The sequence below is a fragment of the Caretta caretta genome, chromosome 1 (genome assembly GCF_965140235.1).
Source record: "Caretta caretta isolate rCarCar2 chromosome 1, rCarCar1.hap1, whole genome shotgun sequence".
NCBI classification, from domain to species: domain Eukaryota; kingdom Metazoa; phylum Chordata; order Testudines; family Cheloniidae; genus Caretta; species Caretta caretta.
In genome coordinates, this window is record NC_134206.1 from 213,416,408 (window position 1) to 213,440,987 (window position 24,580).

The 24,580-nt window shown below is 45.4% G+C and overlaps 1 protein-coding gene across 8 annotated transcripts in view; it reads right to left on the bottom strand.

Moving 5' to 3' along the window:
* Positions 1-24,580, bottom strand: part of FAM131B (family with sequence similarity 131 member B) — an 85,255-nt gene that overhangs the window by 23,612 nt on the left and 37,063 nt on the right. For 6 of the 8 annotated variants that reach the window (XR_007352856.2, XM_075120060.1, XM_048821590.2 and 3 more), the window contains exon 2: positions 10,467-10,576. Coding sequence is in view for 5 of the 8 variants with exons in the window: in XM_075120060.1 (XP_074976161.1) it covers positions 10,467-10,576 (110 nt within the window). In the remaining 3 variants the exon portion in view is untranslated. Of the gene's footprint in view, positions 1-10,466; positions 10,577-24,580 lie in introns of those variants that run through there. The other 2 variants (XM_075120066.1, XM_048821607.2) reach the window with 2 other exon arrangements.

The window sequence follows — 24,580 nt, forward strand, 5'->3', positions numbered from 1 at the left end:
TTAAATCAAATCCTAAGAGGAGTCCTGTCCAGGGAAACATTAAATCACCTCCTACAAGAGGCCCAGTGGCCCAGCGATGACCAAGGCCATAATAGGAACTTAAACACAGACAGGAACAACCTGCTAGATGCAGTTCTCAAAATCTGCCCAAAAAGGCAGATTGGACTAAAATTAGTGCTTGTAAACAAAATAAAGGAGAAAACCCTGCTGATTATATGCAGTGCATTAAGCAGGTTTTCAAGAGATATTCTGGCATAAATAATGTAGAGGAAGATGCTAAACAAGACATAGTGGCCGCTTTTGTCCAAGGACTCAATCCACGATTGGGAGCCCAATTAAAAATTGGTACCATAGATTGGGAAGGAAAAAACCCAGATGAAATTCTAGCAGTTGCCCAGCATTACTACCGTCAGTTAGAAAAGAAAAAGGACGACATTGAAACTAAATTAATGACCCTCCAGATCCAGAATATACTGAAACCCCACAGCAACCGCCCGTTAAGGGGAAGAGGAGGGAGACCCAACAGAGGTCCCCACTGTCCCCCTACTCAGGGGCAAACCAATGATGCCTGTTACTGTTGCGGACAGGTGGGCCATTGGAAAAGTAATTGTCCCAATTGCTTTAACTGACCAATCGACCCTGCCCTTGCACTGCAATATTCTTCCACAGTTCCTTTGTGCCCTCAAAACCGTTAGGATAGCCAGGAGATGGGTAATTTCATTGCTCCATTTGTCTCTTTAAACCAAACAGGACCATATGTAAACTGTATAATTAATGGCAGCCCTACCTCTTGCCTGCTAGATATCGGTGCCTTGTGGTCCACCCTCCACGCGGGCGACTTCCCTTCCCTTCCAGTAAGCTCCAAAATAGTAAATGCAGTAGGAGTGAGCAACACTCCTATTCCCCATCCCGTCTTCTCACCTCTGACTGTCTCTACCGGTCCTCTGTCTGAGCACCACGCTTTCCTCCTCAGCCCCTGCTCACCTGTTAACCTTTTGGGAAGAGACTTGCTGTGCAAATTAAATTGTACAATTTATTGTACCCCAGATGGTGTGTATTTGGATTGTTGGATCATATTAAAGAAGTTCTTTATTAAAATCACAAATGAGTTTGATTCCCCATAGTTTAAATTCCAGGGTATTACTAATTAAGAGGTCTCTTGGTTTTTGGTACTGTTTCTCTCCCTCTATGTGTGAAACTTGCAAGCTGCTAATTGCGTTAGTACATTCTAAGACAGAGTCTGTTCTCAAAGCAATTCACACAGAGAGAGACTCAAAGCAATACTCTGTAACAACAGAAACAGCACCCAGAGACTCCCCGCCCTTTTGTTGTATTAACAATTGTGATTAAAATAGAGATAGAGGATGTTTGTGGATGGATGCTTGGTGTGGATAATAACTGAATGATCAGGTAGGTGCCAGCCTAAGAATCCAGTGTCCATCGGCTGAAGAAGGCGTCAAGTCGAAATAACCAGAGGATCCCCGGCGGGCAGACTGGAATCCACCCAACAGCCTCAAGAATGGGAGAACCAAAGAACAAGATAATATCTGGCAGCACTGAGCCGTCAGGAATGTGCCGTCTGCTGATTGATTCAGCAATAACATGATGAAGCAATTCCCATAGACTGGCATAGGAAGAAATTCCTATAAAAATGGACTCTAGAAAGTGAGAACTTTGGGGTCTGATTCTGCAAACCAACTTCCAGGAGCATCAGATGAGCATCTGACAAGGCCCTGCTCCCTCCTCATGTCCAGGCCACCTGGCCAGTGGCTTGGCATGAGCAACTCTAAGGCTGGTAACTATGATAACAACTGTGCATAACCTGTGTGTGTGTGTCTGTTTGTATGAATGAATGTGTGAATAAATATGAGATTGAATGGAATGTTATAGCTATAACTAACTGCTTACTATGATTCTTTCTGTATTCACAATAAATGTGGTATTTTGCCTTTTCCTCTTTAATAAGATCCTGCTGGTTTTTATTTTATTGGTATAACAGGATGTCCCTGACCCCCATCAAAATGAGGTCCTGGCAGTCCTGCAATTGGGTGCTCCAGAGGAGGAGACCGACCCCAGCCCTTCCTTGTTGCAACAGGAATTGCTGGCCAAGGTTCCTCCTTGTTTGTGGGCCGAGCATGCCAACCAGGTAGGGTGCATCAGGACTGCCCGACTGGTTCAAATTCGCCTAGATCCGACAAAACCCCTTCCTAGAGTTCAGCAATACCCTCTTTCGAGGGAGGCCAAAGAGGGAATCCGCCCAGTGATTACCTCCCTAATTTGGCAAGGAGTTATTATTCCTACAGTCAGTAAATGTAACACCCCCATTTTACCTGTAAGGAAACCTGGCAAGCAGACTTGGTGCTTTGTCCAGGATCTCCGGGCTGTCAATGCTGCTGTTCTCCCTACCTACCCAGTTGTCCAAAACCCTGCTATTATCCTCTCCTATATTCCTCCCTCTGCTGTTTATTTCACGGTTGTTGACCTCTGCTCGGCTTTCTTCTCTATCCCTGTCCACAGAGATAGTAAATATCTGTTTGCTTTCACCTACCAAGGGTGTCAGTACACTTGGACCAGGTTACCCCAGGGTTACACGGAATCGCCCACCTTGTTCTCGCAGATCCTCAAAAGGGATCTGGATGATATTGAATTCAAAATGGGGTCCACTCTAGTCCAGTACGTAGACGACCTGCTATTGGCATCGTCGTCTTTAGAGGCCTCTAAAACTGATTCCCTTACGCAATTGCAAGCTCTAGCGAGAAGGGTCATAAAGCCTCCAAGTCTAAACTGCAGCTCTGTCTGCCCAAAATCCACTATTTGGGACATGATATTTCAGCTGGAGAGAGATGCTTGTCCTCTGTGCAAATACAAGCCACCCTCCAGGTCCCTAAACCAACCACTAAGAAACAAATGTGCAGCTTCCTAGGTATGGCTGGGTATTGCCGACAGTGGATTCTTAGATATACAGCTATTGTTAGGCCCCTGCAAGAATTAACCCTTGACAAAGTCCTTGAACCCCTTCCGTGCACCCCAAAAGCTGAGGAAGCATTTACTAAGATTAAGGAGGCTCTTACCAGGTCCCCCGCCTTGGGCTTACCTGACTACCAGAAGCTTTTCACCCTCTACTGCCATAAGAAGGAGGGAATAGCCTTGGGGGTCCTTACTCAAACTCATGGTGACAAATGATGCCCCGTAGCATATTATAGCTCATCTTTGGACCCTGTAGCAGCTGGACTCCCTCCTTGTCTTCGGGCGGTAGCTGCAGCCACTTCCCTTGTGGAGGCTTCTGCTACTCTCGTTTTCGGTTCCCCCTTATGTGTTGCCGTCCCGCATGCTCTGACCACCCTACTTCTAAAAAGCAAAACCCAGCACCTCTCTAACTCCAGACTAAGTATGAAATGCTGCTTTTAAATGCCTCAAATGTAACTCTTACTCGCTGCCCTGTTCTTAACCCCACTTCCCTACTTCCCATGGCAGCTGAGGGAGAACCTCATGACTGTTTAGCAAAGACAGCAGAACTCTCCACTCCTAGAATTGATTTGAAGGATACCCCACTTCATAATCCTGATCTATTATTCTATGTAGACGGGTCCTGCCTCAGAAATTCTGCAGGCCTGCTCGTGGCTGGCTATGCTGTTTGTTCCCAACACAAGCCTGTTGAGGCCCACTCCCTTCCGGGAGCACACTCAGCCCAAGTCGCAGAGCTTGTCGCCCTTACCCATGCTTGTACTTTAGCCAAAGACAAGTCTGTTACCATCTACACCAGGGGTCAGCAACCTTTGAGAAGTGGTGTCCCGAGTCTTCATTTATTCACTTTAATTTAAGGTTTTGTGTGCCAGTAATACATTTTTATGTTTTTTTAGAAGGTCTCTCTCTATAAGTCTATATATTATATAACTAAACTATTGTTGTATGTAAAGTAAACAAGGTTTTCAAAATGTTTAAGAAGCTTCATTTAAAATTAAATTAAAATGCTGATCTTACACCGCTGGCCTGCTCAGCCCGCTGCCAGCCTGGGGTTCCGTTCACCTAGGCCAGCAGCAGGCTGAGCGGGGCCGGCGGCCAGGACCCCAGACTGGCAGTGTGCTGAGTGGCTCAGCCCGCTGCTGGTTTGGGGTTCCGTCCGCTGGCTCCTGCCAGCCACAGCCCTGGGTGCTGACCCCACTCAGCTCGCTGCTGGTCTGGGATCCCGGCCCTGCCCACATAGAGTGGGTACCTTCCTTCTCCCTGATTCTAGCCGATTCTCTTCCTCTCTCTCTGCACTGAGCTGAGGGTGGGAGTGCACTGAGCACAGGGCTGGGAGTGAAGGAGCAGACTGGGGGGTGGGGTGTAGGGTCTGGCCAGGAGCTAGAATGAGGGAGGGGACTCAGGGTTGGGGCAGGAGGTTTGGGGGTGGACTGCTTACTTGGGCAGCTCCCATTTGGTGGGAGGGGTGCAGATGGGAATGTGGGGGGTGCAAGAGTCAGAACACAGGGTGTGTGGGGGCTGGGTGTGTGTGAGGAGGGTGCAGGAGTCAGGGCAGAGGGCTGGGGGCATGTGAGGAGGGTGCAGGAGTCAGGAAAGGGGTATGGGGGGGCTGGGTATGTGTGGAGGGTGCTGGAGTCAGGGCTGAGTTCGTGGGGGGGTGTGGGCTGGGGTCATGGGGGTGCTCCCAGCCCCCTGCCCTGAGCAGCTTACGGCAGGGGGTTGGAGGGGATATGCCCTGATTCCACCCCCCTTCCCCAAGGTCTCGTCCCCTCCTCTTCTCTGCCTCCTCCCCAGAGCAGGAAGCACGCTAAGGCTCCGCTTCTCCCCCTCCCCCCTCCACAAGGGCCATCAGCTGATCGGAGGCAGGGAGGGAGAGGAGGAGGGGCAGGAACCCAGCATGCTGGGTGAAGAGGCGGGGGAGGGGGAAGCTTGCCTGCTCTGCAGCAGCGGCTGGCAGGACCAAGCTTCTTCACCCTGCCCCGGTGGGGGGGGGAGCAGCGGCGGAGAAGAGCGAGCCGGGGCGGGAAGGAGTTTTAATGGCACGCTGCTGCCTGCCAGGGTCCTGGCCTGGGTTCGGCAGCGGGCTGAGCGAGGCCGGTGGCTGGGACTCGGCAGGCAGCAGTGTGCCATTAAAAATCGGCTTGCATGCCATCTTTGGCATGCGTGCCATAGGTTGACGTCCCCTGATCTACACAGACTCTCGATATGCCTTTGGGGTGGTTCATGATTATGGGCAACTATGGAAACACCAAGGATTTCTCACTTCGGGGGGGGGAGCGGGGGCAAAAATTAGTAATGGGCCCTTTGTTGGTGCCCTTCTCTCTGCCCTTCAACTCCCTTCTGCCATTGCCATTGTGAAATGTACTGCTCACCAAAAACCTTATGATGATGTTACCAGAGGAAATGTACTGGCAGATGCTACTGCCAGACAGGCAGCCCTTTTCGGGTCTCTGGCTCCACTTGATTTTATTTTCCTCAGTTCATAGTTCCCCCCCAGGCCTGCCTCTCTCCAAGATTTAGCTCTTATGCAAGATTCGTCCCCAGAACCAGAGAAGGACGGATGGAGGCGGGATGGATGTACTTTGCATCCGGATGCCTTGTGGTGCTCCCCAGATGGCCGCTTGGTGGCGCCCAAGGCTGTGCTCCTCTATCTTGTCCGTGTGTCCCATGGATTGGCGCATGTGAGCAAAGGGGGGATGATCGCTTCAGTACTGCGTCATTGGTATGCCCCAAATTTCTCCATTATGGCACAGCAGTACTGCAATTCTTGTCCGACCTGCTGAGCCCACAATAGTGGCAGACCAGTTCAGAAAAAACCCGCTGCACACCCCACTCCATGGGGACCTTTTGTAAATATGCAAATCCATTTTATCAACATGCTGAAATGTTGTTCTTATGAATATGTTCTTGTTTGTGTCTGTGTTTATTCTGGTTGGATAGAGGCCTACCCTTGTGCCAAGGCTGATTCCCTCATCGTAGCAAAAAAATTGTTGAGGGATTTTATTCCTCGGTTTGGTCTACCTCTCTCTATTAACAGTGAATGAGGTACCCATTTCACAGGCCAAATCATGCAACAGATTTGCAAGGCTCTTAACATCACCCAACACTTTCATTGTGCTCATCACCCCCAGAGTGCAGGGGCGGTTGAGCGCAAAAATGGGGAACTAAAGAACAAAATCTCTAAGATCTGTGCCGAAACAAGCCTTAAATGGCTTGATGCCCTACCCCTTGCTCTCATGTATATGAGAAGCACACCTGCAAGCAAAAATGGCCTATCCCCATATGAAATCCTTACGGCCAGACCCATGCGTATGCCGGCATCCCCTCCCCCACTCCCTTGTCAGTTGGACTTGCAACTAAACGATGATACTGTTATAACATACTGTCAAACGCTAATTCATTGCATTAGGTCTATCCACTCACAGGTCCAAAGTGCCCTGGTGGAACCAGCTGACACACCGTGCCACCCCCTTCAGCCTGGAGATTGGGTTTATATTAAGGTATATCAAAGAAAGACTTCTTTGGAACCCTGTTGGAAGGGCCCCTACCAGATCCTATTGACCACCCATACAGCGGTCAAGTGTAAGGGACTCGTCAACTGGATACACACCTCCCACTGCAAGAAAATAAAGCCACCCTTGAACCCAGACACTGAGGATTTCCAACCGCCAGACCCAGTTCCTGAAAGCAACGAGAGTGGCCGTGACGACAACCCTGCTTCAGGCCCCAAAAGGGAACCTAGGTACTACCTCAAGAAGAGACAGTGATACCTCTAGTGATTTGCCCTTATAGCCAGTTAAGGCTTCAGGCCTGCTGGTAAAGGGGACAACAGAGATCAAAGGCCAAAACAAAGCCTTTAGAAGTCCAGTGGAGAGCCTAGTACCCACTGGCACCCGACTGCCATGACTGACCCCGCGGTCAGAATAAAGGAATCAGCCATGATGCAAAAATGGCTGATGCCTTCTGTTTGGTTCGTATGTGGAACTATGTTCTTGCTACTATTGCTGAATTTTCATGATACTGATATGTTCCTTTGGATGCACAAAGCCACCAGCAATTTACCAATAAACAACCCCTCCAAAGAACCGAATAAAGTGCCAGTAACCTCTCCCTTATATGATGCTAAACCACGGAGATTCCAAGAAAGGAAAAGGAACATCCGCTCTGCTGAAGCCAAGGTACAAGAATTTCTGACCACAAAAGACATTAAGAACTGGCCCTGGTGGAAAAGATGGAATGTTGTAAATTGGCAAGGAGGAACCTGTGGGTCCCATTCTTGGGAATGTGGTATTAATTGGGTATTGGGGTTTATTCCACAGGCTGCGCCCTGTGTTTTTGGACAAGTGCCTTCACCTTGCACTGCCCTCCCTAATTGGCTTCCAGACAATGAATATCAAAAATGCCTTGCTACCACAACCACCAAACCCACCATCCCTTCCTCCATTAACCTCACCACTGCCCCCACAACCTACCCAAATGTAGACGATACCATATATTCAAATGAAGCCCAATGGCCAAAACCTTCACATTTAAGTGATTTATGGAAATTTTGCTCAGAGAAATTATTTTTCAAGGTTCAGGACCGTTCATATAAGCGAATGATTGAGTGGAGAACAGATGGGGTGGGGGAAATAGAAATATATGATATCACCGCCACTGAGCCCCAAAAGTTGAAAATTGAAATTGATGGGGCCCATGGCGGGACAGATATGATGGCCATTCCCGGAGTTTGTAGCCTGATAAATCAAAAAGGCCCTTATTGTTATTTGGTTACCCAACTAGTAAATAATCAAACAAATACCCCAAAAGTTTGCTCCTCTGCTGAAAAAATTTCCTGTACTGAATATGTCCCAATAACTACTAATTTAAACTGCACTATATTGCAGTACACCCCGTCCTACGATATTGATGCTGAGGCCTCTCAAAAGTATATACAGGTGTTCAGCCATCAAATGTGGTATAATACTTCATCAAAAAGAGATGGGTTGCAGTTTCGATGGACTGTAATTAATGCTACATTAGGGACTGTAAAATTTACACTACCCTTATCTAGTTTTCAGATTACCTGTATATATCCTAATTGTTCAAAAGAAGCTGCCATTCGACTGGCACAGCAACGGACCTGGATTTCCGCTAGAAAAAGGAGGGACTTAGCCGGACACCTATGGGATGGGGCAAATAGCGTAGCTGCAGTCTGGAATATCTATAAAGGTCAGCAACATGAGGAAAAATTGGGACAGTTGGAAAAAGCCATGGGCCTTATTACTGGAGCACAGCTAGCCCAGGTTCAGGCCAGTGTTGGCGAATTACGCGTTATCTCCGCCCTTAGTTCAATGACTCAAAAGCTGTTAACAGAAATGGTACTGGGTATCACCAACGCTGGAAAGGTATTACAGTGGGATCTGGCTTGTTTGGAGGTTCAGGATTTTCTGAATGACCAGCTTATGGCCATTCAAAGGGATCTTGAACATCAGGCATGGCCTACTGCCCTTACAAATACCTCAGGAGTTCCACCTAATCTGTGGCCGTGGAGACATACTTGGAGATTTTCTGCGTGGAAATGCAGATGTTCACAGTGCTCCTTCCAAGCCTACAGGCCAATCAAAGGGATATGGGCTCCCACCTACTGAATCCTGCTGGGTCCGTGGGGAGGATGCATGTGGGACTGGATAATTCATTTGGGAACTTAAACTACCTGGTCTGCCCAACCAATTCGTAGTCAGTGCTCCTGGAGTAACACCCGACATTTGGCTAGGGGTTGGAAACCAATGGACACTTTGGCCGTTAGAACCCCCTCAACTTCAGTGTGTACGTAAACTAAAATCAGGAGAGGTTGTTACCATTCGTGACAACATTTGTTGGGAGGGTATGGGACACAGAATTATCCTGACAGGACACTTACTTTTCCAAACTAATAATAGCTATGTGCATGTTGAGACCACCACCTTGAATGACGTACATTTTAATCTCACCACAGCCGCAGGCAATCATGTCATTTATTGGCCTGCGGATAACACTGTACAATTAGCCCTCAGGTTCCAGATACCCTTTAACTGGACTGCTTTAGTACCTGACCAATTCCAAAATTTGCTTTCAATTTTACCTAAGGTTCAGAAAATTTCCGAATTACAGGGACAAATTTACGTGCTCCAAAATATATATCAAGCTGAAAAAAATGCCTTTTATACTGCCTATAGAATGTCTACTTTTTGTACCAAAACTGATGTATTGTGTTTTGTAACTAAAGCTATTCGACAATCCCAACCACATCATATTATCGCCATGGGAATGTTGTTGCTTTTACTGCTGTTTAGCATAGGATTGTGTTATTGTTGTTATAAAAGATGTATTTACCATTGCCTGTCCAGCCCTAAACCTGACAGCCTCGGTGCAAGGAAGCAGGTGGCACTAATGATTGTAAATGAAATGTATGACACTGCTTGGGCAAAAGAACATGAGAACGAAAAGGAGGAAATTAACAGGCTGATGGCTATGGAAGTTTAGGCCCAATTAGTGGTGCCAAAAAAAAAAATGGCACCAAAGGGGGGAATGTGGAAGAAAAATCTAATGGGCCTAAACTAATAGGCCTAAAACTTTGGTCAAGTTAACTGTGTGTATAAAGCAAAAGAAGAGGGTGAGGAAAATTCTATTAAGAGGCAGATAGCAACAGCTCAGCTTAAAAATGTAACCACAACCGCTTGAAGTTAGAAAAGACCGTTAACCACAAAGGAAGCACGTGTCAATAACAGGTAAAACTTGTTTTGCTTTTTTCCAAATAAGGCAAAGCTACCTTTGAAGCTTGCACTATATGCCAAATAAGGAAAATGCTGTTGAAGGAAATGTGCTTAACAGATTGTGGTTTTCAATCTGTGGTTATATAAACTCCTGTATTTTCTGTTCATGGCAGAGCAGCTCCGGCTGACTCTCTCTGTAGGTGCATACTTAAATAAAGCAGGTCTCAGGCTTGGTTCTGATCCAAACACAATGCGTGGTTAATTTTTCCACTGCATTTATTTCCCCACAACAGTGTAGATCTGTTCTATGCCAGGGCCTCCCATCTAAGCCAGCACTCAAGCAATTCAGACTGAAATGGTTTTCAGACTCACCCTGAGCTACTTTTAATGTTCTACTCTAGGAACTGAAAATCAAAGCTTTCACTTCTGAAAATTAACAAGGAGTCCAGTGGCACCTTAAAGACTAACAGATTTATTTGGGCATAAGATTTCATGGGTAAAAAACTCACTTCTTCTACCCACAAAAGCTTATGCCCAAATAAATCTGTTAGTCTTTAAGGTGCCACAGGACTCCTTGTTGTTTTTGTGGATACATACTAACACGGCTATCCCCTGATCCTTCTGAAAATTGATGCCCCAAAGTCTTTAGTGCAAGTAAGACTTTTGTGCCTTTCCCAGCTGAGGTTGGTGACCCCAGACTCTTTATATGTATTCAGTGGGGTTGAGACTTTCTAGTCTTCTCCCCCTGAGCATAGGATGGGCACTCACCTCAGTGGAGGGTCGGTGGATGCTGCTGCCATGCAATGAGCTGGTGCTGTCCATATTGATCTGATCCACATCTTTCAATCCCTTCCAGTCCACTGCAATCACCTCATTCCCTGCGGGGACACAACATCCAGTCAGGATTCCTTGCTTCCATCACTTTAAACAGTGCTATAAGGGGTTTTACATGAGAGTTCAGCAAAGGAAGGAGTGTGTGTCATAGATTCATAAAACTTAAAGCCGTAACAGGCCTTTAGATCATTTAGACTGACCTCTGTATAGAACAGACCATTCAGTTTCATCCACTGATCCCTGTATTGAGCCCAATAACTTGTGTTTGACTAAAGCATATCTTCTAGACAGGTATTCAGCACTGATATGGGATGGAGAATCCACCGCTGGTAGTTTATTCCAGTGGTTAATCACCCTCACTGTTACAATTTTGTGCCTTATTTCTAATTTGAGTTTGTCTGGCTTCAACTTCCAGTTCTTGTTCTGTCTTTCTCTAGATTAAAGAGCCCTTGAGTACCCAGCATTTTCTCCCACGTGAAGGTTACTTATCCACCATAATCAAATCACCACTCAGTCTTCTTTTTGATAAGCTCTCTCACTGATAAATCTCTCACTGTAAAGCATTTTCTCCAGCTCTCAAATTTGTGGCTCTTCTCCACAGCCTTTCCAATTCTCCAACATCATTTTAAAAAATGTGGACACCAGAACTGGATATGGTATTCAAGTACTTATCTCAGCAATGCTATGTACAGAGGTAAAACCACCTCTCTACCAGGGTTGGCAATTTCCAGGGAAAAACTAGTTTAGGACAGGGTACATACTAGCTTAAACCTGGGTTAAACTGTGAAAAATAATGGCATCAGTGGCCAGCAAGTTCAGCAAGCACAGAACGAATCTTTTCAAACTTTGAATACATTCATTCAAAACTGAGGAATAGGTGCGGTCTATCCACTACCTCAAAGTTGGTCTTCTGCTACAGAATGCTGTATGGCCAAGTGGACCCGGACTAGTAGTTTGCAACTCTGCATGCTTCTGATTGCTTAATGCTTCAACTCTGCATTATTGTCATTTTCATATAATCAAATGTTTTTGACTTCTGTTTATATAATATTGAAAACTGAAATGAGTCATGACCTGTACAACTTCCTTGAGAAAATTCCAAACCAGAATGTATAGACAGTCAAATGTTCAGTATTATAATTATATATATTAGTATTACACTCACTGCAGGTTTACATTTTATTTGTACAACTCTAAATTAATCTACAAATCTACTGCTTTATGACACCACAACTTGAATATGTAACTAAAACTAAGTAGAATGTAGTGTGCATTAATGAAACCTTTTTTAAAATAGAAAATGCCTTAAACTGTGACTAACTAGTTTTCCCCATGATTTTACCAGGTAAAATGCACTTCTGGTAAATACCATGTCATCTCTGCTCCGTACTCCTACTCACTACTTCCCTGTTTATACATCCAAGAATTGCATTAGTCTTTTTTTCCCCACAGCATTACTGAAAGTTCATGTTCAGTTGCTTGTCCACTGTGATCCCTAAATCCTTTTCAGAGTCTCTACTTTCGAGGATATGGTCCCCCATTCTGCAGGTGTGATCAGCATTCCTTGTTCCTAGATGTATAATTTTGCATTTGGCTGTATTAAAACACACATTGCTTGAATTGGCCCAGTCTACCAAGTGATCCAGATTATTCAGTATAACTGCCCTGCCCTCATCATTATTTACCACTCTGCTAATCATTGTATCATCTGCAAATTTTATCAGCAATGATTTTATATTTACTTCCAGATCATCAATGAAAATTTTGAAAAGTATTGGGTCTAGTACCTATGTCTGTGAAACCCCACTAAAAATACACACCAATTTGATGATGATTCCCCATTGACTACTACTTTTTGAGATCTATCAGTTAGCCAGTTCTTAATCAATTTAACGTGTGCTTTGTTGATATTGTATAGTGCTGATTTTTTAATCAAAATGTTGTGTGGTATTAAATCAAATGCCTTACAAAAGTCTAAGGGCTTGTCAACATGCAGAATAAAGCTAAGGTGTGAATTTAAAGTGCAATAGCTATTCCACACTAAGTTCCTGTGTGGACCTTCTTATTACACACTAAGAGTGTCTATTTATGGTTTAGGTTTATCCACTGCCAAAGTGGATCCAATTCCAAAGTGGATTAAGGTAAACCACACAAAGGCACTCTTAATGCAGAGTAAGTGTGTTCACACAGCAAACTATTGAGGAATAGCTATTCAGCAATACCTATTGTGCAATATATATTCTGGGTTTTTCCCTGTATAGACAAGCCCTAAGTATATTACACCTATGCAGTTACGTTTATCAATGCAACTTGCAATCTCATCAAAAAATGAAATGAGGTTTGTTTGACAATACTTATTTTCCACCAAACCATGTTGACTGGCCTTAATTATATTCCTGTCCTTTAATTTATCAGTTGAATCCTGTATCAGTTTTTCCCAGTATTTTTCCCAACCTGCAGTTATTTGGGTCATCTTGCTTGCCCTCTTTGAATACAGGCATAACCAGCCTTCTGAAATTTTCCCCATATTCCAAACTGTATTAAAAATGAACATCAGTAGGCCAGAGATCTCATCAGCCAACTCTTTTAGGATTTTTGGCGGCAAGTTATCTGAGCCTGTTGATTTAAAAATGTTTAACATCCTCCTTAATTAATAATGGACTGGCAAGTACTTCATCATCCCCATGTGATACAAGTCCATCATCTTGCTTCTTTTCAGGAAGGACAGGCAGGGCAGAAAAGGTGGGGGAGTTGCACTGTGTGTAAGGGAGCAGTATGACTGCTCAGAGCTCAAGTATGAAACTGCAGAAAAACCTGAGAGTCTCTGGATTAAGTTTAGAAGTGTGAGCAACAAGGGTGATGTCGTGGTGGGAGTCTGCTGTAGACCACCAGACCAGGGGGATGAGCTGGACGAGGCTTTCTTCTGGCAACTCATGGAAGTTACTAGATCGCAGGCCCTGGTTCTCATGGGAGACTTCAATCACCCTGATATCTGCTGGGAGAGCAATACAGCGGTGCACAGACAATCCAGGAAGTTTTTGGAAAGTGTAGGGGACAATTTCCTGGTGCAAGTGCTGGAGGAACCAACGAGGGGCAGAACTCTTCTTGACCTGCTGCTCACAAACCAGGAAGAATTAGTAGGGGAAGCTAAAGTGGATGGGAACCTGGGAGGCAGTGACTATGAGATGGTCGAGTTCAGGATCCTGACACAGGGAAGAAAGAAGAGCAGCAGAATACGGACCCTGGACTTCAGAAAAGCAGACTTTGACTCCCTCAGAAAACTGATGGGAAAGATCCCCTGGGAAAATAACATGAGGGGGAAAGGAGTCCACGAGAGCTGGCTGTATTTTAAAGAATCCTTATTGAGGTTACAGGGACAAACCATCCAGATGTGTAAAAAGAATAGTAAATATGGCAGGCGACGAGCTTGGCTTAACGGTGAAATCCTTGCTGATCTTAAACACAAAAAAGAAGCTTACAAGAAGTGGAAGATTGGACAAATGACCAGGGAAGATAATAAAAATATTGCTTGGGCATGCAGGAGTGAAATCAGGAAGGCCAAATCACACCTGGAGTTGCAGCTAGCAAGAGATGTTAAGAGTAACAAGAAGGGTTTCTTCAGGTATGTTAGCAACAAGAAGAAAGTCAAGGAAAGTGTGGGCCCCTTACTGAATGAGGGAGGCAACCTAGTGACAGAGGATGTGGAAAAAGCTAATGTACTCAAGGCTTTTTTTGCCTCTGTCTTCACGAACAAGGTCAGCTCCCAGACTACTGCACTGGGCAGCACAGCATGGGGAGGAGGTGACCAGCCCTCAGTGGAAAAAGAAGTGGTTCAGGACTATTTAGAAAAGCTGGACGAGCACAAGTCCATGGGGCCGGATGCGCTGCATCCGAGAGTGCTAAAGGAGTTGGCGGATGTGATTGCAGAGCCATTGGCCATTATCTTTGAAAACTCATGGCGATCGGGGAAAGTCCCGGACGACTGGAAAAAGGCTAATGTAGTTCCCATCTTTAAAAAAGGGAAGAAGGAGGATTCTGGGAACTACAGGCCAGTCAGCCTCACCTCAGTCCCTGGAAAAATCATGGAGCAGGTTCTCAAGGAATCAATTCTGAAGCACTTAGAGGAGAGGAAAGTGATCAGGAACAGTCAGCATGGATTCACCAAGGGCAAGTCATGCCTGACTAATCTAATTGCCTTCTATGACGAGATAACTTGGCTCTGTGGATGAGGGGAAAGCTGTGTACGTGTTGTTCCTTGACTTTAGCAAAGCTTTTGATACGGTCTCCCACAGTATTCTTGCCAGCAAGTTAAAGAAGTATGGGCTGGATGAAAGGACCATAAGGTGGATACAAAGTTGGCTAGATTGTCGGGTTCAACGAGTAGTGATCAATGGCTCCATGTCTAGTTGGCAGCCGGTATCAAGTGGAGTGCCCCAAGGGTCAGTCCTGGGGCCGGTTTTGTTCAATATCTTCATAAATGATCTGGAGGATGGTGTGGATTGCACCCTCAGCAAGTTTGCAGATGACACTAAACTGGGAGGAGAGGTAGATACACTGGAGGGTAGGGATAGGATACAGAGGGCCTTAGACAAATTAGAGGATTGGGCCAAAATAAATCTGATGAGGTTCAACAAGGACAAGTGCAGAGTCTTGCACTTAGGACGGAAGAATCCTATGCACTGCTACAGACTAGGGACCGAATGGCTCGGCATCAGTTCTGCAGAAAAGGACCTAGGGGTTACAGTGGACGAGAAGCTGGATAGGAGTCAACAGTGTGCCCTTGTTGCCAAGAAGGCCAATGGCATTTTGGGACGTATAAGTAGGAGCATTGCCAGCAGATTGAGGGATGTGATCGTTCCCCTCTATTTGACATTGGTGAGGCCTCATCTGGAGTACTGTGTCCAGTTTTGGGCCCCACACTACAAGAAGGATGTGGAAAAATTGGAAAGAGTTCAGCGAAGGGTAACAAAAATGATTAGGGGACTGGAACACATGAGTTATGAGTAAAGGCAAGGGAACTGGGATTGTTTAGTCTGCAGAAGAGAAGAATGAGGGGGGATTTGATAGCTGCTTTCCACTACCTGAAATGGGGTTCCAAAGAGGATGGATCTAGACTGTTCTCAGTGGTAGCAGATGATAGAACGAGGAATAATGGTCTCAAGTTGCAGTGGGGGAGGTTTAGGTTGGATATTAGGAAAAACGTTTCACTAGGAGGGTGGTGAAACACTGGAATGCATTACCTAGGGAGGTGGTGGAATCTCCTTCCTTAGAAGTTTTTAAGGTCAGGCTTGACAAAGCCCTGGCTGGGATGATTTAGTTGGGGATTGGTCCTGCTTTGAGCAGGGGGTTGGACTAGATGACCTCCTGAGGTCCCTTCCAACCCTGATATTCTATGATTCTATGAAATGCAAAATAGAAATATTTATTGAACACTTCTGCCATTTCTGCATCTTTATTAACATTTTTACCATCTCTGCATAGTAATGGATTTATTTTTATGGTTTCTAGGAGTTTGTTGGTTCCTAATGTACTTTAAAAACTCTGTCTTGTTATTCTTAGCCCTGTCAGCCATGGATTTTTCCCTGATGTCTTTATCTTTCCTTACGCATTTTCTCCACTTTATAGCTTCTAATTTATACTGATTACTTTCTAATTCCCCTTTTTTCCATTTGTAATATATTGTTCTTTTTTTTCTAAATGCTGCCATCAGTTCACCACTGAACCCACCTGGCCTTTTAGCCAAAGTTGTCCTCTTCCTTGATTGTGGAATCATGTCTTTTTGGCCAGCTAAAAAAACTCTTCTTAAAAGCTTCCAATTTTCAGGCATATTTTTCTGCCTAAATTTTTCCTCACAATCAGTTTTGTTCATGAAGGCAGCAAATGTAATTATATATATCACAATCAAGAAAGATATATATACTGATTGGGACTGTCCTCTATTTTTCATAGGTTCATAGATTCTAAGGCTGGAAGGGACCATTGTGATAATTTAGTCTGACCTCCTGTGTTACACAGGCTATAGAACTTCCTATGATGAGGTGTGTGGCCCATACAGGTGCTGACAGGGTTAATGTGGGCCTAGGAGGCCAATAATGGTACCTGGCTGCACCTGGAAGGGGAGCCAGGCTTAACGGAGCCCACCTAGGCAGGAGCAGGCTGGTTAGTATAAAGGCAGGAAGTTGACAGCAGCAGAGGGCTGCAGAGAGGGAGTCTGCAGTCACTCTCTGGGAACAGAGAGGTGGTGAGGAGGAGGAGGAGGAAACCCAGGGGAGAGGATCAGTCCTAGGATCCTAGCCCTGAAAGAAGGGTCAACCCAGAGAAGTTGCGGGGAAGAAAGGCTGGGTAGAAGAAGCCCAAGGAAACAGCATCATGGAATGGAACTGGCAGAACTTGGCTGCTGGCTCCAGGGTGGGAACCCACTGTAGAGGGAGAGCCTGGGTTCTCCAGTCAGCCACTGGGGGAAAGTGGCACAGGACCTGGAGATCTGGAATGGAAGACCATCTAAGACAGTGTATGGTGGGACTTTGTTACTTCAGAAGAGGAGGACTATATAGTGACCTGGACAGATGGCTGAGTCATGAAGATGGAGCATTCTGAATCACAAAGAGAGAAGGGCCACAGTCTGAGCAACCAGCAAAAGGGGGTGCCAGACAGGGCGAGTGCTCATTCCCAGATGTACCCAAAAGGAGGTGCACCTGCAGTGAAAGAACTCCTTTACACTTCCCCAGAATAATTTCTAGAGCAGATCTTTTTAAAAAAATCCAATCCTGATTTAAAAACTGTCAGTGATGGAGATCCACCACAACCCTTAGTAAATTGTTCAATGGTTAATTACACTCACTAATTAAATATTTACATCTTATTTCCAGTCTGAATTTGTCTAGCTTCAACTTCCAGCTATTGACTCTGGTTATACCTTCCTCTGCTTGATTGAGCTCCTTGCCTCTATCACTGTACGGCAGGTTTTCTAATCCTTTAATCATTCTTGTGGCTCTTCTCTGAACCCTCTAAAATTTACCAACATTCTTTTTGAATTGTGGACACCAGAACTGTACACAGTATTCCAGCAGTGATTGCACCAGTGCCCATTTTGAATGTAATCAGGTCATGATCACTGGTCCCCATGGCAACCACCAACTTCCAGTCCAGCGAGTAATTCATCTTTATCCATCATAATGAGACCCAGAATAGTTACCTCATGTTGGGTGCAATACCTTTTGTGTTAGACAATTATCTATAACTTACAAAAGTACCCCCTGCTTGTTAGCACATTGATCCCTGTGCATTCGAGATACTGTGCCTCTGACTTATCAATATCTCTAAAACAGGTAAGGGTGTCTTTAATGTAGTGTGTCACTCCTCACCTTTTTCACCTACCCTATCTTTCCTGAACAGGTTGTTGTTATGTTCATGGCATGCACACAGCAAAGTTAAATAGAAACATAAAATACTCTTGCCAGAGGGTTGCAAAGTAACACTACTTTATTGCTTAACATTCAGAATGATAACACAAAAGAACCACATAACTGAAGAGACAAAGCAGGCTGCTCCCTAAGGCAGAGAGGCACAACTCATCCCAACTTACTGGCTCTTCGCAGTGTTGCCAACTCCACATACCATGAAGTCACCAGACAAACCCTGAAAAGTCACTAGATGTAGCTATTTAAGCACTCAAAAGGTGTAAAAAATGTCACTAAAAAAAAATGTCCAGAGAATTCAACAGAGAATTATATATTAGGGCTGTCAAGCAATTAAAAAAATTAATTGTGATTAATCACGCTATTAAAAAAATAATAGAGTACCATTTATTTGCATATTTTTGGATGTTCTCTACTTTTTCAAATATATTGATTTCAGTTACAGCGCACAATACAAAGCATACAGTGTTCACTTTATGCTTATTATTATTGCAAATATTTGCACTGTAAAAAACAAAATAAATAGTATTTTTCAATTCACCTCATACAAGTACTGTAGTGCAATCTCTTTATCATGAAAATTGAATTTACCAGTGTAGTATTATGTACAAAAAAAACTTCATTCAAAAATAAAACAATGTAAAACTTTAAAGCCTACAAGTCCATTCAGTCCTACTTCTTGTTCAGCCAGTTGCTCAGACAAACAAGTTTGTTTACATTTGCAAGAGATAATGCTGCCTGCTTCTTGTTTACAATGTCACCAGAAAGTGAGAACAGGCATGGCACTGTTGTAGCCGCGTCACAAAATATTTACACGTCAGATGCGCTAAAGATTCATATGTCCCTTCATGCTTCAACCACCATTCCAGGGGACATGCGTCCATGCTGATGACTGGTTCTGCTTGATAACAATTCAAAGCAGTGTGGACTGACACATGTTCATTTTCGTCATCTGAGTCAGATGCCACAAGCAGAAGGTTGATTTTCTTTTTTGGTGGTTCAGGTTCTGTAGTTTCTGCGTAAGAGTGTTGCTCTTTTAAGACTTCTGAAAGCATGCTCCATATCTCTCCCGCTGAGATTTTGGAAGGCACTTCAGATTCTTAAACCTTGGGTCGAGTGCTGTAGCTATCTTTAGAAATCTCATATTGGTACTTTCTTTGTGTTTTGTCACACCTGCAGTGAAAGTATTCTTAAAATGAACAACATGTGCTGGGTCATCATCTGAGACTGCTATAACACGAAATTTATGGCATAATGAGGATAAAACAGAGCAGGAGACATACAATTCTCCCCCAAGGAGTTCAGTCACAAATTTAATTAACACATTATTTTTTTAATGAGAGTCATCAATACGAAAGCATGTCCTCTGGAATGGTGGCCAAAGCATGAAGGGGCATATGAATGTTTAGCATATCTGGCACGTAAATACCTTGCAGTGCCAACTAAAAAAGTGCCATGCGAATGCCTGTTCTCACTTTCAGGTGACATTGTAAATAAGAAGCGGGCAGCATTATCTCCCATAAATGTAAACAAACTTGTTTCTCTTCGTGATTGGCTGAAGAAGAAGTAGGACTGAATAGACTTGGAGGCTCTAAAGTTTTACATTGTGTTGTTTCTGAGTGCAGTTATATAACAAAAAAATTTACATTTTTAAGTTGCACTTTCATGACAAAGAGATTGCACTAGTGTGCTTGTATGAGGTGAACTGAAAAATACTATTTATTTTGTTTATAATTTTTTACAGTGCAAATATTTGTAATAAAAATAATAATATAAATGTACACTTTGTATTCTGTGTTGTAATTGAAATCAATATATTTGAAAATGTAGGAAAACATCCAAAAATATTTAATAAATTTCAATTGGTATTCTATTGTTTAACAATGTGATTCATTAATCACTGTTAATTTTTGAGGTAATCACATGAATTAACTGCGATTAATCGACAGCCCTAATACACACACACACACACGTGCGCACAGGCAAGTATAGTAACAAAATCATTCAGAAGCAGCTCAATAGTGTTAATAAAATCCATTCCATGCTCTTCTTACTACATTCTGTTGTACACCAGAAGCAACTACAACAAACTACAACAGTACACTGTCATTATCAGGAGGGTGCCCTCTGCTCATTGAGAAGGAAATGGCAGCCCTCTGCTTATTGGGAAGGGCGCTTTGTACACTGCAGCTCTTGCCATCCTGGATTTGAGTCAACAGGTTAGTGAAAGGGAGAGCCCAGAGCCAGGGGGAAGAGGGCATTCGCCTCACCTGAGCTCGGTGCTGCAGGGAGCCAAGAAAGTAGATTTAAAAACAAAAATCTGCTAGCCAGCACCCTTCCCCACCCCTGAGTTTGATTTCTGAAAACAGGTGGGCAGCTAACCCCAGGCCAAGGCAGGAGAAGGAGTAAAGGGGAGCCGAAATCAAGCTAGCTCCACCTTTGATCCTGGAGTAAGGGCTTCATCCCTGGAGGCATGGTGCCCCTGCCCCATTGGGGCACATGGCCCTGTCTCATCCCACCCCATCTTCCATCTGTGCAGCTCTCCTCACTGGCTAACTTGCCTCTCCCACTCTGCCTACTTCATTAGCCATCTTTCTTTGTATCACAAAGAACATATCTGGATAAAACAAGCCCTGGCTAATGTGCAGCTCTCTCCGAAGTGTATCTGGCTTTAGCAAAGTATTTAATTAGCCTCCAGAAACTACTTTTCTTCACCTGCAGATTATAGTGATCTTAGCCCAAGAAGCCCTGGAGTTTGATTCCTTCCAAGGACATGCTCAGTTGAGACATAATGACATTGACTTGGTGTGCAAAAGAATGTAGTAAGAAGAACATGGAATGGATTTTATTAATAGTATTGAGCTGCTTCTGAATGATTTTGTGATTATATATATTAGTGACTTCTTTCTCTGAATGTCACTGTAATTTGCAGTGAAAGTTGCTAGATTTGTCACTGGTCAGTTTGACACTTATTTTTTCACTAGGGAAACCAAAAAGTCACTAAACCTAATGACAAAGTAGCTACACACTTCCCTACAGGGCCCCATAGCCCACAAGCAGGACCAGGAAAAACCCTGAGCATTTAAAGTGATAGCTTACAATTTCAATCAGTTTTCAATGCACTACATTTGTAACTAGGGTGACCAGGTGTCTGGTTTTCAACCAGAACACCCAGTAGAAAAGGGACCCTGGTGGTTCCGGTCAGCACCATGGACTGGGCACATAAAAGTCTGGTCGGCAGTGCTGCGGCACTAAGGCAGGCTAGTCTCTATCTGTCCTGGCTCTGCGCTGCGCCCCGGAAGGGGCCAGCAGGTCTGGCTCCTAGGCGGGGGTGCTACCCAAGCACCAGCTGCGCACTCCCACTGGCTGGGAACCTGTGGACGAGAGCCTGCCACGCCTCCGATTAGGAGCCAGACCTGCTGGCCACTTCTGGGGCACAGTGCGGAGCCAGGATAGGCAGAAAGCCTGCCTTAGCACCCCCCGCTGAGTTGCTGACCAGGAGCCACCGGAGGTAAGTCTGTGCCCCAACCCCAAGCTCCAACCCCCTGCCCCAGCCCTGAGCCCCCCCAAACCCATGGACCCTCCTGCACCCCAGAGCCTGCAGCCCCAGATGGAGCCCTCACCCCCCGTCACCCCAACTCCTTGCCACAGCCCAGAGCCACCTCCCACACCCTGAACCCTGCTGCCACATCCCACAGCCTGGAGCCCCCTCCTGCATCCCAAACCCCTCATCTCTGGCCCTACCCCAGAGCCTGCACCCCCAGACAGAGCCCTCACCCCCTCAGGCACCTAACTCCCTGCCCCAGTCTGGAGCCCCCTCACGCACCCTGAACCCCTCATTTCTGGCCCCACCCTGGAGGCCGCACTCCCAATTAGAGCCTTCACCTCCTCACGCACCCCAACCCCCTGCCCCAGTCCAGTGAAAGTGAGTGAGGGTCGGGGAGAGCGAGCCACCAAGGGAGGGGGAATGTAGTCAGCGGGGGGCAGGGTCTTGGGGAAGGGCCAGTGCAGGGGGCGTGGCCTCGGGGAAGGGGCAACCCTAGTTGTAACTAGTGATTTTAATACTTTAATCATGTGAATTGTCCCAGCAGGTTTCAGCAATGCCAATTATATAAAATTTCTTCTAATCAATAAGAGTTTGCATTTCCTCTTGCCTGTTACCCAGACTCTTAGCACTGATGGGAGCCTGGGGTGGCTGGCTGTGACACATAGAGGAGTCTGAGGAAACTCCTCCAGGAGGAAATATGTGACAACGAAGGGAACCAGGGGGCACTCACCGGCTGACATTCACAGTAGAAAAAAATAATTCATTCCTTTTAGAAAGCTAAACTTTACTTAAGCTAAAACTAAAAGGAATCAAATGCCATCTGATGTAGAGCACATGTCATCCAGCAAACCACTGCTCTTCAGGTGGGAGGTAGAGACCCAGTAACTGTGCAGATATTCCATCTCACATTCAAAACATGCTTCCATCCAATAGAGTAATTGGGACCTGTTGTTTTAACAATGTCCCCAAACCATGTTATTGCCTTGGATAGAGTAGAGCAGAAGCAGGTTAGGGCACATGATTAAAAGACAAGTGAGGTTTCAGTATTGTATGATAACATGAACAGGCACATTAGAGCTTAGACACAGACACATTTCTAAAGAGAAGAGTCAGGACGAGAGTATGATGAGTATAAGGAGGATTCTCTCTTGAGGCAGTGGTCCTCACTGTCTGCTATAGACCACCGGACCAGGGGGATGAGGTGGATGAGGCTTTCTTCCGGCAGCTTGCGGAAGCTACTAGATCGCACGCCCTGGTTCTCATGGGTGACTTTAATTTTCCTGATATCTGCTGGGAGAGCAATACAGCGGTCCATAGACAATCCAGGAAGTTTTTGGAAAGCGTAGGGGACAATTTCCTGGTGCAAGTGCTAGAGGAGCCAACTAGGGGGGGGAGCTTTTCTTGACCTGCTGCTCACAAACCGGGAAGAATTAGTAGGGGAAGCAAAAGTGGATGGGAATCTGGGAGGCAGTGACCATGAGTTGGTTGAGTTCAGGATCCTGACACAGGGAAGAAAGGTAAGCAGCAGGATACGGACCGGGGACTTCAGGAAAGCAGACTTCGACTCCCTCAGGGAATGGATGGGTAGGATCCCCTGGGGGACTAACATGAAGGGGAAAGGAGTCCAGGAGAGCTGGCTGTATTTCAAGGAATCCCTGTTGAGGTTACAGGGACAAACCATCCCGATGTGTCGAAAGAATAGTAAATATGGCAGGCGACCAGCTTGGCTTAACAGTGAAATCCTAGCGGATCTTAAACATAAAAAAGAAGCTTACAAGAAGTGGAAGGTTGGACATATGACCAGGGAAGAGTATAAAAATATTGCTCGGGCATGTAGGAATGAAATCAGGAGGGCCAAATCGCACCTGGAGCTGCAGCTAGCGAGAGACGTTAAGAGTAACAAGAAGGGTTTCTTCAGGTATGTCGGCAACAAGAAGAAAGCCAAGGAAAGTGTGGGCCCCTTAATGAATGAGGGAGGCAACCTAGTGACAGAGGATGTGGAAAAAGCTAATGTACTCAATGCTTTTTTTGCCTCTGTCTTCACTAACAAGGTCAGCTCCCAGACTGCTGCGCTGGGCATCACAACATGGGGAATAGATGGCCAGCCCTCTGTGGAGAAAGAGGTGGTTAGGGACTATTTAGAAAAGCTGGACGTGCACAAGTCCATGGGGCCGGACGAGTTGCATCCGAGAGTGCTAAAGGAACTGGCGGCTGTGATTGCAGAGCCATTGGCCATTATCTTTGAAAACTCGTGGCAAACGGGGGAAGTCCCGGACGACTGGAAAAAGGCTAATGTAGTGCCCATCTTTTAAAAAGGGAAGAAGGAGGATCCTGGGAACTACAGGCCATTCAGCCTCACTTCAGTCCCCGGAAAAATCATGGAGCAGGTCCTCAAAGAATCAATCCTGAAGCACTTACACGAGAGGAAAGTGATCAGGAACAGTCAGCATGGATTCACCAAGGGAAGGTCATGCCTGACTAATCTAATCACTTTTATGATGAGATTACTGGTTCTGTGGATGAAGGGAAAGCAGTTGATGTATTGTATCTTCACTTTAGCAAAGCTTTTGACACGGTCTCCCACAGTATTCTTGTCAGCAAGTTAAAGAAGTATGGGCTGGATGAATGCACTATAAGGTGGGTAGAAAGTTGGCTAGATTGTCGGGCTCAACGGGTAGTGATCAATGGCTCCATGTCTAGTTGGCAGCCGGTGTCAAGTGGAGTGCCCCAGGGGTCGGTCCTGGGGCCGGTTTTGTTCAATATCTTCATAAATGATCTGGAGGATGGTGTGGATTGCACTCTCAGCAAATTTGCGGATGATACTAAACTGGGAGGAGTGGTAGATACGCTGGAGGGCAGGGATAGGATACAGAGGGACCTAGACAAATTGGAGGATTGGGCCAAAAGAAATCTGATGAGGTTCAATAAGGATAAGTGCAGGGTCCTGCACTTAGGACGGAAGAACCCAATGCACAGCTACAGACTAGGGACCGAATGGCTAGGCAGCAGTTCTGCAGAAAAGGACCTAGGGGTGACAGTGGACGAGAAGCTGGATATGAGTCAGCAGTGTGCCCTTGTTGCCA